The sequence below is a fragment of the Amia ocellicauda genome, chromosome 8 (assembly GCF_036373705.1).
Source record: "Amia ocellicauda isolate fAmiCal2 chromosome 8, fAmiCal2.hap1, whole genome shotgun sequence".
NCBI classification, from domain to species: Eukaryota; Metazoa; Chordata; class Actinopteri; order Amiiformes; family Amiidae; genus Amia; species Amia ocellicauda.
In genome coordinates this window covers 17,213,906-17,233,159 of record NC_089857.1, presented here as the reverse complement: position 1 = coordinate 17,233,159, position 19,254 = coordinate 17,213,906, and the positions used below count along the sequence as shown (strand labels likewise).

The window sequence follows — 19,254 nt, the reverse complement described above, 5'->3', positions numbered from 1 at the left end:
ATACATTAAATTAATAATATTAGAATTACATATTACTGTAGTTCATTTAAAATGTATATCAGGGCTGTTTTGGGATCTACACAATATTAGGCAGGTGGTCATAATGTTATGGCTGATTGGTGTATGTTGGAAGTATTACGTCAATTTATAAACAAAAATAGCCTACAAGACATTTTATAGCGGGTAGCCCTGTCAAAACTATAATGTACAGTAAGATACTCTAGGCTAATTCAGGTTTCTTCATACTGTGCTGGATTCATTAGATGTTATGGAGGAACATTTATGTCATGTATTTAGTTGGCTTTATTTATTAATGTTAAATGAATGCATGTATGCTGAATATTAGTATCACTACTATAATTAATTGAAAGCAGTGAAGGTTAAGTGGCTGTATTTTCAATAAAACAAATATTGAGTATTTTGGGAGGGTTTGTTTTGGTTCAAATCACACTGAATAATCTGAATTTATTCAGTATTTGCCACTAAGTCCTTGAGCCTTACGATTGCTAGTCATTTTAAGTTGATCTTTATTCTTATTTTTTTCCAACAACATCAGACAATTTTCCTCCTTCCTTACATTTGTCTTCCTATGCTAAAATTCCTAAACTAGTGCCTTCAATAACTCTAACTTAGTATTATAAACCTACGTATAATATGTGACAGCATTATGCGCTGACAACCCTGACTTAATGTGATTTTCATTTCTTTTATGACACATTTATAATATATTCAGTGGAAACAAGATGATCTGACTGGAATTAAGAGACAGTGCAAACATCTCTTATTGATTCCCAACAGATGCTTCTTTTCAAACGTGGATTCTCTTTTTATAATGGGAACATTTACATGCAAATCCTTTGGCCGTGGACATAAAGCTGTAAATCCCTTTCAAATATATATAACATCAGAAAAATAACGGTGCTTCAAAGTCTTGTTTGGGTTGTAGCAATGAAAGTGAAGCTGTGAGGTTTGTGTACCTCATTTTAGAGGAACAATATAAGGAACAGCAAAGCACAATGTAACTACAGGACAACTCACAGTTCAGGCAGGCTTTACAAACTAGTGTAGATTTTTAATTTCCATCTGCCCAATGATTTACATTCTGAAACTTCCTGCTTTAAAATTATTCTCCAGTCCCTGAGTTTCACAAATAAGCAATGTGAAATACAAATGCCTTATGTTATGACCACCTACATACAGTACAATATATTTCACTTATTTGTTTTTGTCTTTTGCATGTGAAACAGAGATTTACTGCTGACTGCAGCACTTGCACACACAGTGAAATGTATTTTTATAGGGGACTGCAAGACATTTAAATGAATGCTGCTCCAATATCTGTACAGATGACCACTCTAGCTAGCTGATGTGATTTGATCTGATCATCATGGTTTTTGCTATGGCTGCAAACAAACTGACCAAAGATGGAGCCTCAAATGGTTAAACCACGAAGGGCTAAAACTGAGTCTGTATTTCACAATAGTGAATTCAAAAACTTATTCTGGGTTGGTATTTTCTGGTGCATTTCCTCTTCACATTCCCTATGGTGATTTGGAAATGGTTCCCCATTTTCTAACAGGGTCTGCAGTAGCACAGGAAGGACCATTCATTTTCCCCCCACTTTCACTATTAGCAAAATATATTTTTCAAGATGCCTGCATGGCGGGAGCGACCTTCCTTAAAAAAACATTTTATGATATGGTCATTAAGTGCTGATGGAGTTTCTATGGTTATGAGAGTCCCGCTGCAGGAGAAATCTTCATTTATTATTAGGATTTGACAACAGCAGACAAAGTAGTTGACGACTGCAAAACAGAAAACAATAGCGACTATTTTCTCTGGCTGACACATTGAATTATATCATCAAAGATTCTTGAAAACCACAAATTAACTAATGGGCAACTGTGGCAAAGCCAGATGATGCTTACAAACAAGGATGAAGGAATATTTCTCTCTCCAAGTGATAATGATGAGAAATCATTTCTAATTTGAATATCAACAATGTATTCATTTGTATAACATTTTTTGTTTCATGATTATTTTATGTAATCATAAATGTTTACATACAAGTCTTCTATTTATATATAAGTCTTAGACAATAAAATATGTATGTGTTTTCTTAATCTCTCCGAAGCTGATACAGGATTTCAGTTGTAGGTAGACCTGAACGAATAGCTATTTCAAAGTGGGTAGGATGAAAAGAGATAACTCTGAAAGCTGGATCAACAAAACCTCTTTTACACCTCATGCTGAGAACTATAAGAAACAAAGAGTCACATTCATAACACTTGAAATTCATGTTAAATTTACCACCTCAACCACAAAAACACCCAACAGTACAAAATACTAAACATTTAATTTACTTTTGTCAATTCAGAGGTGAGCATTTTGTGATATTTTCATCATGAGAGAAAACAGATTATTAACACTGATATTGTGAGCATAACTGTGCAAATATCCACGTGTAATTCAATTTGTAATATGAATTTTATAAACACACTTTTTAAGTTTGATATACAAGATTTAATTTCCATATATTAAATAATGGTCTTTCTTTTCCCCCCCAAATACTTTATTTTGAACAAATATATAAATAACTCAATAAAAAGCCATACATTCCATAATAACCAGTAAATATTACTTTTCATAAAATGTTCAGAAAGATGGCATTTTTACTAGTCTATTCTAGTCCTCATCTGAACCCTCTAGAGATTTAACACTCCTCAGAAGACAAGTAAATAGTCATTTGAAAGAATCTTGTCCTTATCCTAACTGCTTTTTAAAGATGCAATAAAACATTATCTTTATAATTTGAACTTTTTAAATTACAGTGATTTTCACAATACGTTCCGGCAGTCTCATCTGATATCTTTCTTCCTAAAGTTACGTTCTACTGCTGGTTTATACAAGTCTGTCCTATTATCCTTAATAAAATGAAAACTACTATTTTCCAAGACTGCGGATGCAATAATGGAATCTGAGAGTGGGGATGAAAATGGCAATTGCAAAAATGAAGAAATACAGGAGACAAAACCATATTGACAAATCAAGATTTCTGGATTTTCTAGCACTAATCAGAGGACACATCCTAGTGCACAAATCTGTAGTGTATGAACAGCTGTGCTGAAAACATTTTTGCTTTTGAACTTTTAAGGGTAAAAAGTTAACAAGGAAAAGAGAAACTACATCTTCCATAAACTCCATTTGCAGCAGCCCAACTACCTAATCTTAAATGGAAGAAACGGGTAAACATTGTTTTTGTGTTATTATACAAGCCTGTGACTGGATACAATTATAAGAATACTTGATGTAAAGTGAGTCTTACATGCTGCTCATGACAAATAGGAGAACAACCAATAGCTTGAATGTAAACCCCACCCACTATCTACTTTTTAAATACAGCCAGTGACTCAACAAACCAAACAAAATTTTGATTTCATAGTTTACCATTACCGTTCACATACCAGTTCTAGAAATGTTAATCTAAGTAAACTTGGATCAACCAGTTGCTATTTAAGCTTTTAATTGCCTTGCAAAGCACATTCGTCCATTCAATTCTCACCTAACCTTTACCTTCTGTTTATCCCTTTGTTGCGTTTTGTCATTTCACAGTGAGAGGCTGAGGAGACGGCTATTGCTGGTGACAGAGCACTTGCTGAGATGTGATTTTTTGATCTCATTTCAGGCAGAGATTAGTCTGATAATGTGAAGTGCTCCCTCCATTGCCAATGCCTGAAGATTATATAGCTCCTGACAGGGATCACTTAATTTTACTTTCATGTTATGGAGATACTTTCTTTACAAAATGCTTTCCTAATTGCTTCTAGTTACTTAAGGGAACTTACGAAAGCAACTGCACAGAAAATTGATCTATTTAATATTTAAAAAAAAAAAAAATCTGACACATAGTAGCAACTGGTATTGTGCATTTGCTATCTGAGGCACACTTACAGACGAAAGCAGTCCCTCCTGCCGGGGCACTTTTGACATTAGATTAGTAAATTGGTAGGTTCTCTGGCGCTGTTAAATGTTCACAGCTATGTTAGTCCACACGTAGGGGGGTGTACGTCCACACATCTTAATAGAGATGGTTCATGCATATACTATATTTTTACTGGAGCTTTGTTCTCATATGTGGCAAAATTTGTCTCCATACCTCAAAACTATGAAGATATTCTTTGTGTTACTTCACTGGCATGCCAGCGTAGTATCTTACTCAATATTGTACACACACTGCAGGTTTTTATAAAGAAAAGAAAATGCATGATTTATTTTTCTCAATTCAAAATAAAAGATGCTGGATTCATATCGCATCATGCTGATGCATAATGACAGTTATACAAAAGGAAGCTTTGTCTGTACTAAAGAGGAGGACATAGGAAATGCTACAATATACAGGTTTTAAAATGTACTGATACAAGGAATGTACATATAACATAGAAAAGAAACAAGGAACGTAAGAAAGCCATGTAGCTCAGCTTTGCATTATGAATACATCACTACAAGACAAATAAAATCACAAGAGTTAAATTCAGGAATTAAACTGTTTTCATGTGATAAACATTTGCCCAATGCTGAATGAGTCCAAATGTTTTATGTTTTCTGCTAAGAGAATCCATATAAACAGACAACATGATATGTGTGGTCTTATTCCCTGATCATTGCTACAAATTACAGATGCAGATTTAAATCACATTTAATTGAAAACTGTAATGATGATATACCAGTGCTAAAGTAAACCTTGGCAAGTAGTACACAGAAAGATATTGAACAAGGAAAAGAACATGTATTATCTGAATCGTCTCATCCCATAAAATATTGCCCTGTTTAAATTGGTGGGATCATAACTCCTTTGCAGCATCGAAACTCAGGTTTGAGAATAACCTTCAGCTAAACTATACAATATTGATGTCTAAATCAAATTACTCAAATAATGTATCCAAAAAATAGAACAACCATTCAATTTGCAGACACGCACTCTCAGCAAATTAGTGAGGCAGCTTTCCACTGGATACAATAATTGTGAATTCACCTGGCTAAACACTCAAAAGAGTTAAACACACTGAAGTCTGAATTATTCATTAAGGTCAAATTGCCTATCAATAATTCATGCAAGATTTCAGCATGGCACTTTCCATTTTGTTACACTGACAGTGGACTTAAATACTACAATGTTTCAGCAACTATAAAAGTACAGCCACTTATTTGTACAATCCACAGAGATTTGAACCTACGTATGGTATATTCGATTAAAAAACTTATCTGAAATAGGAAAATAGTGAAGTTAGCAGTTGTGGAGTATGTATTACTTTCTACAAACTATTTTGATGAACAATAGTACAAATTACTGCTACAAACAAAAAATAAACAACAAGAGCAGAGAGAAACTGTCTATCAGTACCAGCAGGGATGCCAGGTATCTGAGACATTGTATCACATGCAATTAAAAATTACAGAGCTGTCAGCAGGCTCAGTTTGCCTGTAGAGAAGCTCCTGTGGATAAGCAGGTCCACAGAAGAATGGAGGAGTGTGGAACGAGTCACAGAGGAATCCAGATCAGGCAGGTCCAAAAGTTATGATGGACCAAGTACAATGATACATGGTGAAATTCTACCTCATAGGCCATCACCAAGGTGCTAGATCAAAACACATCTGAAGTGTATCTGCTGCATGCAGGAAATTGCATGCTGTGGGTTCCAGCCAATGATCAAACTTGTGAATGCAAATAAGCCTAGAGTGCCCTGGAGATTATCCAAAGTCACAATTAAAAGGGATTTGAGAAAAATATTTCCTGGGGAGCAACACGTCCTGCCACACACTGCTTTCTTCTGATAGGAGAGTGTGGGAGTGGCAGCAGGGTGGAAAACAATTTGATCAAGCATTTTCCTGATTGTCAAATGTGGAGATGGCTTTTTTGCAAATGTTTAATAATAATACATATAATAATGCATTACATATGTATTTGTAGGGATGTCTGTGTTGTAACTAATATATATTCAAATTATTGCTAAGGTTTTCTAGTCCTGTTTCCGGGAACAAATGATTAAAATCAGTGCCCACACACTGTAACGCTATATAGGTGTCATAGGTTGTTCATACACATGCCAACGCTGAGATTAAAGTCAACGTTTAGATAACGTGAATGGGTCACATCACTGGCAATGTCCAAAATATATAAAGATAAAGTACAACATTTATATTTCGAGAGCAGGCAGAGAGAAAGAAAAAATCTAGGTTTGCTGTGCCAGAAAAAAGTATTCAAAACTAAAATGCATCTAGGAGAGGGTGAAACTAGCAGATGAGAAACAGATGAAGATAAATAGAATCAGCTGTTTTAAGCACATTGCGATCAGCCAGTTATAAAGAAAGTGTGAATATGAAGAATAAAGAAAGTATAATTAGTGGTAAAACAACTTAATCTGGAACACCTGCTTGGCATTCACTCATACAGCTGCATTGCATTGTTTAATCATATTAATAAAGCAGAATGGTTGTTTAATTAGTTGTACAAAATCCAACATTTTAGCATCTTTTCCTTTGTGCTTCGAGTATACCCATATGTTTTCCCTGTGAAGTAGAGAACCTAGGAACTGATGAAAACTCAAACTCTAAACAACTGTCTCACTTAGAACAATGAAAGCTAATAACTCCTTTGTCTCTGTAGTTTAATGAGTACTGGTGACTATTTTACTCGCTTAAATATATGTAAATGTTAACCGACTCTGGGTATTGTCTCATTGCCCACTAATTTGTCACTAAATCTGAAACTTGTAAGAACCTGCAGGTATGATGGTTCCCTATTTATCTTAGAGAGAAAATAGCAGCTACAACAACATATATTACAAGAGATTGCAACGTTACAGGCTTTTGGAAGATGTCAACACACTTGCGAAGCAGACTTAACGTAGTTCTCCTAGTTTAACTTTTGTATATATATAAGAAATGTTCTTAAAATGTTAAAATCCCTACTGTATATCGAATGTCTTTGTAAGTTGTTCAAGGACAGACAATTGCCAATGCAGGTCTCCGTGTGTGGGAAAATAAAGAAGCAATCAAAAAAACTTCAGAATTACAGCCCACAGCTTTTGCTGGATGTTAATTTTATCCTAAATAACACAATACTTTAAATAGGACATCCCTGCTAGCATTAAACAAATCAAATGAAAGAAGGGAAACAAAACAAAACCTTGATAGCTTCCAAACTACAAAAAAGAACATAAAAGGTATTCAAAACTATTTTATTAAGCATATGTTTATGAAAAAAGTCCCTTCAGTAATATTTTCTTGTTCAAAAAATAAATAAAAAAGCTAAAAAAACATTTAATTCCTAAATATTAAATTTAAATTAAGCTCTGTGTTTCATGATGACTTTTTCAAAAAGAGAAAGAATACAAAGTGATCATTTCAAGGCCTAATGTTTTGTTGTTTTATGATTGAATCAGAGAACACAGAGGGTTTGGAAGCAGAAACACACAAATTAAGCTAGTTTTTCTTGACTGTAGTGTTTTCAGAGAACCCACAATACCTGTATTTGATTGTCTATCTAATAGACAACACACACTCAGTTCAAAAGCTTACCTAGAAAAAAGAACAAGCTGAGCTAGCCTTTACGATTATGAGACTTCCTTGCAGGCTGGCTCTGCTGGGAGTGCACTGACTGATTGACCAATCTGGATTATGGTTCCAGATTGGATGATCAAATAATTAGTTTGGTTCCCTCAGACTGCACTGCTGAAAAGTTCATTTTAATTAATTATGGTAAAACAGTATGCTTTTGAGCAAATAACCTCTGATCATAAAGGAAAATATGATTAACTTCATAATTATGATGCAGCAATTAGCGCTCCAGTCCTGGAAATTGAAAATCTTTTCCTGGTTGGGGCCTATAAGTGTATGACTCTTTTTTCTTAATTTTCTCAACTTTCGTGTCCTCTTGAGATTCACCCTTGTCATATCCTGTGCAGTACAGTGAAATGCTAATCACTACTCTTCAATATTGAGTGTAACAGATTTTGGGTACAAAAATAAATCTGTCTCATAGGATTCAAAATAGATGTTCTGTGTTTTCAAACTCATGGTAACTGGATCTATGCCAGTGGAATACAATTTCATTTATTTTCCATTTTTATCTGTAACAAAAAGTATAATTTCAGTGTTTTTCTTCAAAGACGAATTAGAGAGGTCAGAGATCCTGTAGGCACTCAGGCTGTGCAACAGAGCTGAAAAGAATCACCAGTCATACTCTCCCCACTGTGTATTTTCCTGAAGCCTTCAGTTCTCCCAATGCTTAATTCTCAGCTGGTGTGAGAAATCCTTCCTGTTATGGATTTGGAAACCTTTAACATGTATCATGCACAAAAAAAAATAATAATAATAATAAAAAAAAAAAAAAAATATATATATATATATATATATATATATATATATATATATATATATATATATCTGTGATAGAGGGAAGTGTTCCTTTTCAAAGGAATACAACCATTTAGAATTAAGCCAATAGGTTTGCATGAGACCAAATACTTGTAATGACTTTTTATTGCTAGGGGTTACACTTAGCACCATAAAAACACCAGGCCAGACTAGACAGCTCAGTCTTTTAAATTAGCCTGTAAAACGCACATTAATTGATCCGAGTCAACGTTTGAAAATGCGGACTCACATAAGGCTTTATTTAATTACAAGTTTTAATGTTTTCCACGTTAACACAGACGCCTGAAAGGATCATCTCTATCAATCAGGTCTGGGACTCAGCTAACTGTTTCATTAGATTGGGAAAGGCAGTGAATTGTGACAATACAAAATAGTTATAGTTAAGGGAAGCGGAGCAACATTAAGATAACAGTAATTGGAAAAACTGTAATTATATAAAGAATTCATTTTGATTATTTCCTCCAGACAGTATCTTTATCTTAAAAAAACAACAACAACATATATTATTGTTCCTGGAATTTTTTACATAATTAAGCATGTACCCCTCAAGCACATCGCTCACGTTAATAGTTCATTACAAACATTTCACTTGTGGTCAGAGGTCTTATAGCCATGTAAAAAAGAGAAATACACTTTAATATCATGATCCACCCTAATGCTAACCCTGCAAAGTAAGTTTGTTGTGTTCCTGCTAGGGCATGATCAAGTTGGGCCAACTTACTCTTGACTAGCCATGCTAAAACTGTACGTCAGGAACCATTTGCATTGTTAAATTATTTAAAAGAGTGAAAAGAGTTACAGCAATTATTTTGTATGTAGAGATTAAGGCTGCCCACGTTAATACTGTTAATGAGTCCAACTGTTTCATACTGAACAATTGTCAAATTAAAGTCCTATCCTCCCCAATAATTACTTTCCCAAAGATCACAACACAATTATAATGTTCCTACTTTTTTATTTCTTTACTTTTCTTCATTTATTATCTGTCTACTCATACAAGGACGGTTTGAAACTGGTATTTAAAAATACCATGAATCATAGTCCATATCGTTCATTTTAAGAACAATCAAAATATTCTTCTGTTCCTTATTTATGCTTTGTCTTTCCAAAATGCAGTCTGCATTCTTTCCAGTATAATCAAGATTTATCATAAGACAAAAAATAAAATATATTTATATTTTTTAAGATGTTTATATTACTAAAAGACTGCAATGCTATGATTTTCCATGCTTTGTTTCATAGGTTACCATATATCCCCATATATTCCTATACTTTTCTGTGTTTTAATCAGCAGTAAACATTTACAAGAGTCCCCTTTCTAGCTCATAAAAGAGCTCATATTGAATCGTATTACTATTGTTTATGGACAATTTGCACATTCTTCACATAATCTGGTATTAATTCTTATGGAAGCACCGGTTGTTTGTACGATGCTGGAAATATAATATTGTTTATTTACCCCATTGTACTCCAGTAAACTTTATAAATCACCTTGGTTAAATTAGTAAATAACCATAAATAAATAATTTAATCTAAATAATCTAATTTAGTGTTTAAATGAGATCTATTACAATCTGCATTTTCCCTTCTGGTCTCGCAGAAAGCTTTGCCTGAACTCTGCTCCTTAGGGACTCACCCCGCAGATCCAGACAGCATCTTAATATGTGTTTTTTTTAATCTGCAATGCATTACATTTAGCATAAAACACTTCAATGTGGGAGGACCGCAGGCCATGCGACTGTACAGCGGCTTCTAGACATTAATGGACCTGCACTGGCCACGGTGGGAGTATGACAGCCACTCACACTGGCCACAAAGCAAGTTGAAGGGAATGACTGCCGAGGAGCAGCAGGAAGGCTCTGTAAGGAGCTAATTTTCATTACAATAGAATCAGCCCACATTTTGTTTGTTCTCAGATCAATTTTTTGTTTCTATCCCTTCTTGTTATTCCGAGCATATAGCTTTCCATACTTCCGTGTGTCGTCAGCCGATTGTGTAACATTTGTGCACCAGGTTTCATAGCACTGGTGGTATGCATTGATCGAATACTTTTCTCTTCAGGCAAATGGGTGGATTTCCTTTCCCCAAAGTGAGGTTCTCTGACATATATATATATATATATACATATACATATATATATATATATACATATATATATATACATATACATATACATATATATATACATATATATACATATATATATATATATATACATATATATATATATGTATGTATATATACACACACACAAAGACATCTATCGTTATAATAGTATTTATATGAAGAGATTTTGGCACTTTACTTTCACAGCTCGAAATCCTGTCATAAGCTGAAAATCCATATATATAAAACACATTTATAATAGATGAACACATGGATATGATGGCTGAAGAAAAGGCATTAGTCTTAACTACTGATTCTTTCAAAAGCAAATCCTCTCTCAATGATAGATTGCTGTAGCCCTCACTAACCAAGAGAGCTGTCTTTCTTGGATGCCAAGATTTCAGGACCTTCTGTGTACAACTGACTAGCTGACAGGTTAAAAGATTAAAAAAATAATTCCTAGCTGTGAGAGAGACTGGGCCTATGAATACTTCGTATACGCTAGCATGAAATCAAGACTGGTCTCAATGTCTTCAGGCAGGGTAAAATAAATATATCAACACAGGGCAGCCACTTCAATTCCAATGTCACTACATTCACCTCTACAGAACACTCATCTATTCATTAAATTGTGTGAATACACATCCCCCAATCCCCATAAACACATCCCCAATTGGTATATGAATGAAACCAGCAGCATGTTGTGGATACTAATCTGAAAGTGATATTTGATAAATGGCTCAAATTGCGTAGCCTTGTAGTAATGATACAAGTGGGGGTCAAATACTACATTATACAGTACAATGGGGACTAGAAGGTAAAAAAAGTGGAAAAAGGTTACATGGTCTGAGGAATCTCGGTTTGGGCTCTTTTTTACTGAAGGCAAAGTAAAAATGTTTAGGCTGCCGGCTACAGAATAATTGTATTGGGAACTGTGAACTTGCTTGAATAATACATGTTTACAGATGAACAATGTGGAGGAGCTCAGTATTGGCAAGATTGCTTGCTGTTTTTCCCAATGCAGTACCTACCTGCTGATCCCTATTTAATTTGATACATTTATTTTTCTATTTACAGTTTTTTAAATTAATGATCTCATCTAGGTCTTGACGTAAGGTGCACAACGGCAAATAAACAAACAAACACTAGAATAAAAAAACAAATAAGAATGTAATTAATTCAGCACAGCCTGTTCATTATTAAAAAATAAGTTTTCTATTGCAAATAATTTGCTTTTAAACTACCTTAAGTATCACAGTAAGGAGTTAATTTGAATACAAAGCCATTTCAATGGGAAAAGAAAAATGCATAACCAGACATTAGCGCTATAAAACAGTCACTTTTCTTTGGTGGTATCATCCTTAGATTTTGTACAATTGCACAGGACTCCTTTACTCCAACTCCAGCTAAGAGCTTTTCAATTAAATGCCATTGTGTTTTCTTTCCAGGCCAATAATTTCTGAAATTCAATCCATCAAGCAAGACATTCCAAAACAATTCTTCCACAATTGTTTGTGATACTGCTATAAGGCCCGTAGGGAGCACTTTTAGTGAGCTATTTGATTAAAATGTGCTTTTGAAACCCATTTCCTGAGAGAAAATAATATTAAAACAAAAGTAGCTTGCTAGCAATAACAAGAAATTAGAGCCGACTTTCAATAAAGAGCTTTTATACTTTAATGACCCACATTACACTGTGTCACTCACTAATTTTATAGATCATAACAATAGATCAAGCAAATGAAATGAAGAATAAACACACCATGCCTTCTTCAAATAAGTCTGGAATTACTCCAAAACAATATGTGTTGTATTTTGCAGCAATTCCAGACTTCTTTGTAGAAGAAGTTATAGCATATGATATTAAAATATACATAGTGAAAGAGACTGACAAATCCTATAGTCCAATCTCCCCTTTTTCGAATGCTGATTTGACTACACAACTTGACAAAACTCCTTTAGGCTTCTATTACATTTTTACTGTCTAAAATGAGAGTTTATTTTAGCAAATCATTTTGGAACATGTTTAGAAAATTATTATTATCTTCTCTCCAAATGGACTTCTGAAATGAATCAATAACACCTACACAAGGAGAGGAGCTAAACTGACCAATATATTTGCTATTTTTGCCTGAGATCAGTTTGTCTGCTTTCATTCCTGATTTTATTATAGTGCCTTGCAGCAGCATCTCTGATTCAAATCTTTCTAGTCCTTTAGTCCCCAAGTATTTTTCAAAGTGATAAATGGAAGTATTTGTAATTATACTGAGTATCCCAGGAATGAAAGCCTCTCAGCTATTATTATTTTTGGTTGCTCCTTATTACATATTTTCTTTTGCACTTTACCTCTTAATCAAACCTTGTGTGGTTATTTGTCTTGATCAGGAAAGAACATTTTGAAACTCAACTTACAAGTGTACCAGTCACTGATCAATAACAGTTATGATTAAGACATCAGTAGTCCAGTACCTGACACCAGCAAGAACCACCTTACCTTTGTGAGAATATGTCTCGGTATGGGCTGCCGTGCTGCATGGCGATTCCATAGCCTCGATCCGCCACAGTATTCCCAACAGTGTAAAAAGCACAGTCTGGATCATTAATCGCCACATATTCCAAAACTGCTGCATCCCACACGAAGGCAAAGTTCCCGTATTTCACCTGTCGAGACAAAAAAAGGAGTTTTGAGTATGTGAGCAGGCTCAAATGCACAATCTTTGGGATCCAAATGTTACTATCAATGAACCACTGTTTTAAACATGGAGCTCAGTAATTTGAGCAAGCATGCCATATATGAACTCAGATCTACTGAAAAACAGCCAAGTATCGTTTACTGTGAAACCTTTACTAGGCAGCATGTGTCTAAGAAACGTTTCATAGTAATTACAATATTTAAACAATGAAGTATGGATTCAAACCCTAAGAATACAAACACTGTTCTGCCCAAAATGCAGCTACCAGTATGATAGCTTTAATATTGGCCTAAATTTGAGGCCTCAGCAACACCCAACAAACAGAAAACTTTAAACCCCCCCCTTGAGATTAAGCATAACACATTTAAGAACGATAATTAAGTCAATACGTTTTATGAGGTGTTTCAAATCTGAGGGTATTTTCTTTTGTGGAGCCTTGGTCAGTATAGTGTGTCCCACATTTTCCCCACATAATAAATACTACCAATATTCTCATGCCAGCCTACTCAATTTATTCCAACCGTATATTAAAGAGAATGAAGTACAAGTTTGAATTTAAGGGGTTATTCTGAGGTTATATAAATCCCTGGAGAAGCCAATGTTGAATATTGCATTCTGTCCACTGCAGGTCTGATAATTTCAGTCAAGAAAAGGCACAGCTATGTACAAACTATGTGTTTTTGAAGGTTCTGTGAACTACAACGTTTTAAGGGAGATAAAGCTGAATATTTTGTTTTTCATGGCAAAAAAACTAAATAAAAAGGGTTCTACAGTGATAGAATTTAAAAGTATGGTGCTTTGAAAATTCAAATGCTGAAAAGGGACTTTTCTCATTTAAAAGGTGAACTTTTTCACAATTTAATATTGAAAAAGTCAACTAGGGAGGATTTTATATGAAATACAAGAAACTGGTATTGATGCTGCACAAAGGTCACAACTAGAAATAATGTTGGACTCATCATGTACTACTGATAGCATGTTTGACTTTTGGGAAAGGATTCATCTGCCTAACACTTGCTATAACAGAGGAAACAGATATATTATTTGTAAAACCAATGGGAAAGGGGCTTCAGACAGGCAACAATTTAGGCTGCTGGTGCAGTAAACTGAAAAGCAGAATACGGTTAATTAAAGCAGTCCTGAATAATTACAATTTTATTAATTTAGCCTTGCACATACAGTATTTACACACACACAAACATACATCACCATGAGTCTATATTGATCCACAGCTGGATGAATTCTACTTGCTACAGTTTCTCTTTTCCATGTCACAGCTGCTAAGTTTATTATTTGGGAGCCATTCCAAATCTTCCTTTGTCCATCTTTGATCTGTTCTTTTGTTTGTTCCCTGATCCATTCATTTATGTTTCTATCTCTTGTTATTCCAAGCATATCTTTCTCTGTGCTTGTTTGTGTCAATGCCGTTTCTGTACCATCTTTGTGTTTAGTGACCAGGTTTCAGAGCCATACGTGGGCACCGGTTAAAGGCATTGATCAAATACTTTTCTTTTCAGGTAAAATATATATAAACTGTACATAAGTGTTCAGTCACGGTATGTATCAAGAGATGTCAATGCTGTTGGAATTATCTAATGTGTATCAAGTAATTTAAGAGTGGGAAACAACAAAATACATAACAGTACTTGATTAATCAACACAATCCTACATGATATCAAAGGTGCAAGGCTGAGGTAAAGCCCCATAACTGGAATCAGAAACAAATTGCTATTGAATGACACATATACACACATAGCATGTCTGCACACTCTTACATGTGTGATAAAGGTTGTGTAATGACTGAATTGAACATAAGAAATAATTTAGAATGCTTATTACCTGTTTATTCCACTTATGTTATCTGATCATTATGTTTTTAAAAGCCTGACAGCAGTGAATCCATTAGTCCTGAATCTCATTAAGAAGTAGATTAAACATAAACAACTCTATACCCATCTATGAGAGTTGTAAATGGGTATACAATACAACAGATTTTGGCATCATTAAACGGTGGTGCCTAAAATAAATAAACGCAAGGTATGTGCCAAAATAAACAAATTAAAACATATTAGAAAAGAGTGAGCTGATATATACTGCCAGAAGAAAACATTATGGAAATGTTTTTATTAATAACAATCAATCATGTAACATTTATGAACATCAGAAAACACAAAAACATAAAGGATCTGCTGGTGAAAGGCCATTAGAAGCAATTAAAAAAAAGAAAAGATCAGACACTGGTGCTGAGCACACGTCCTCTATGAAATTGCCTTACTGACTCAATACCTACTGTTGTTTTAAATCTTGCTCTTTGAGTTTTAATTACACAGCATGAACTAGTGGAGCCCTGCATCTTAATGCCCAATGATTCTCATGTATATTCATGACGCCCCTTTGGCATTTATGCAGGAGGTAGTTGCTAGTATAACATAATAATGAAGAACTATGTGGGACTTTACACACATATACACTCACCTAAAGGATTATTAGGAACACCTGTTCAATTTCTCATTAATGCAATTATCTAACCAACCAATCACATGGCAGTTGCTTCAATGCATTTAGGGGTGTGGTCCTGGTCAAGACAATCTCCTGAACTCCAAACTGAATGTCTGAATGGGAAAGAAAGGTGATTTAAGCAATTTTGAGCGTGGCATGGTTGTTGGTGCCAGACGGGCCGGTCTGAGTATTTCACAATCTGCTCAGTTACTGGGATTTTCACGCACAATCATTTCTAGGGTTTACAAAGAATGGTGTGAAAAGGGAAAAACATCCAGTATGCGGCAGTCCTGTGGGCGAAAATGCCTTGTTGATGCTAGAGGTCAGTGGAGAATGGCTGACTGATTCAAGCTGATAGAAGAGCAACTTTGACTGAAATAACCACTCGTTACAACCGAGGTATGCAGCAAAGCATTTGTGAAGCCACAACACGTACAACCTTGAGGCGGATGGGCTACAACAGCAGAAGACCCCACCGGGTACCACTCATCTCCACTACAAATAGGAAAAAGAGGCTACAATTTGCACAAGCTCACCAAAATTGGACAGTTGAAGACTGGAAAAATGTTGCCTGGTCTGATGAGTCTCGATTTCTGTTGAGTCATTCAGATGGTAGAGTCAGAATTTGGCGTAAACAGAATGAGAACATGGATCCATCATGCCTTGTTACCACTGTGCAGGCTGGTGGTGATGGTGAAATGGTGTGGGGGATGTTTTCTTGGCACTCTTTAGGCCCCTTAGTGCCAATTGGGCATCGTTTAAATGCCACAGCCTACCTGAGCATTGTTTCTGACCATGTCCATCCCTTTATGACCACCATGTACCCATCCTCTGATGGCTACTTCCAGCAGGATAATGCACCATGTCACAAAGGTCGAATCATTTCAAATTGGTTTCTTGAACATGACAATGAGTTCACTGTACTAAACTGGCCCCCACAGTCACCAGATCTCAACCCAATAGAGCATCTTTGGGATGTGGTGGAACGGGAGCTTTGTGCCCTGGATGTGCATCTCACAAATCTCCATCAACTGCAAGATGCTATCCTATCAATATGGGCCAACATTTCTAAAGAATGCTTTCAGCACCTTGTTGAATCAATGCCACGTAGAATTAAGGCAGTTCTGAAGGCGAAAGGGGGTCAAACACAGTATTAGTATGGTGTTCCTAATAATCCTTTAGGTGAGTGTATATATATATATATATATATATATATATATATGCACCTATTACATTAATAAAACATTGCATTTGCATTGAGAAACAACAAGTAAGAGGAGATTTCATGTTGCAGCTGTGCTATGTGAAGATGATTGGGGACTCCAAGTTTGAAAATTTCTAACAGGAAAGTGAAACTGCGGCTAGTCTTAAGGAACTGGTCACTGGCCAGATAGGACAGGCATGAAGAGCTGAACTCCAATCACCTGATTACCTCCTGAATACCATAGCTTGATAGAGTCCCAATTACTCATGGATTTAGCTTTCCATTGGAATCACCTAATCAAAAGAATGTATTTCAATAAATGCTCAGTGGATGGGTCTAGGTTTGGATGTAATACAGGCCTTAGTGATACAAACCTTACAACAACCTTAATCCTTAAAGGTCTTATGTGTGTGTAGTATCTGCTCACTAACTGGAATATTAATTTAACTCCCCAAGCTATGCTGGAATATATGCAATACCCGTGCAATATTGACTGAAGGACACATGGACACTTTTTTTCCTTTTCAGTATCACTTTTAGATTTGTTTAATTAAATATTTACACACACACACACACACACACATATAATTGTGCATGCCTGAGCTGTTGTGTAACATAAATAATAAAAAGCAAGACGTTCATTTCACTTCATTATGTCAAAATGTCAGTCGCTTTTGGCAATCAGCATGTCTGTGACTTTAATTACTTAAAGGTAATAATTTGAAGCAGTGTTTCTGTAAAGGAGGAACATCTTGCATAATAATCACGGAATTGTTTTCCCAGAGAATTATGATGTTACACTTCACTAACTTTATCATAATAAAACTGAAGCAGTTCAGCAAGTGCAAGTATAGTGTTATTTAAAGGAGCAATATTGCATTAATTGGCTTTCATTATTTATTTTGAGGCTTGTGCTGTATCTTCTAACTTTGTTTATTGGTAAATATTGTTTCTAAACAAATATGTAATAAATAAGAAAGAACTGAAATTATGATGGATGCTAGCAGGTAACATCATTCAAAAACACTTTGGTACAGGAGAGGTGGCCACAAGACTGTAAGAAATTATTATATTAACTAAGCTAAACAAATTGTTTGATTATGCACTTTGAGAGCAAAATAAAATACATCTTGAATATTCATGATTATTATTAGTATTACTATTATATAATAGGAAAGATCAATCTGTCTAAAACTTTAAATAAATGTCTTAAAAAATATTGAATTCCAATTATCAGAATTGTTGTTTGTTATGTGTGTGCTCTTTATTACTCAATACTGGTACAATTGGTTAAAGCAGACTGCAGCAGAGAAAGATCTAACTGGGTCAACACCAGGACTTTCAGAAGTCCAGTAGATTTAGGGCAGATAAATAAATAGCTGTCCATACTAATAACATACTAACGAAGTAGATATACACATCTTTTCTAATACAAATGTTCTATTAATTCCAGCTTTAGCAAAATCCAGTTGTATTTGACGCTAATGAAAGTTTATAATGTAGGTCAGTTTTCAAGGATAGCATTTTAGGAAATTCTATAAAAGTATGCGCGCTTCTGAAGAAATACGCATTGCAATCAAAGCACTGTATTTTTTAATCATGCACAGGATCAAGCCTTCATCTCAACCGTCGTGTTTTAAAATAATATTTCAATTATTTTTAATTAATTAAAAACTAATTAAACTGGCCTGGTTATTTGAAGAGTTCATACATTTGCACTTCTTATCACAGCATATTCAGAATGAGTTTTCATCTTAACAATAGTCTTATTTAAGTTAAATTGTGTATTTTAGGGTCATTTGAGGTAATTGTGAAATTCTGTGTAATGAATTGCTAGGTTAATTATAATAAATACATCAAAAATATGTACTGGTGAAAAACAAAACATTGCGTGGTGTGCTTAGCATCACAGGATGCTTCTTTATCAACTGCATCATCTGTGTTAATTTAGCATTGCATTAATTTAGCACAGCTTCTACCATTTTACTTCAACTTATACTGCTACAAGGAACAACCACCTTTTCTGAATCCTGTAGCAATTGATTACTTTTTATTTACGCTTTTAGGCTGTAGTAATAGCATGTAGTTTGTGACTCATGGGAGCCATGTACCACCTTCTGTAATAAGAAATGGTCTCAGTTTATACTAGCGTGTTGTTTTGAGCTCCTGTACAATTGAATCATGTGTTTGGTAGCTTTCTCTGCAATCAGAAAAGGCTGCTAATTGTTATAGTATTCCTGGCATTCCAAGCCACTTATCTTTTGATTGCATTTGTCTAATCTCTGTAGTAGGAAGGGACTCTCACATTCTTGTCAA

At 34.9% G+C, this 19,254-nt stretch overlaps 1 protein-coding gene across 1 annotated transcript in view; it reads right to left on the bottom strand.

The window, feature by feature from the left end:
- The window catches only part of grid2 (glutamate receptor, ionotropic, delta 2), a 219,984-nt gene that overhangs the window by 29,619 nt on the left and 171,111 nt on the right, over positions 1 to 19,254 (bottom strand). The window contains exon 13 of the mRNA XM_066711696.1: positions 13,037 to 13,203. Coding sequence (XP_066567793.1) covers positions 13,037 to 13,203 — 167 coding nt within the window. The remainder of the gene's footprint in view (positions 1 to 13,036; positions 13,204 to 19,254) is intronic.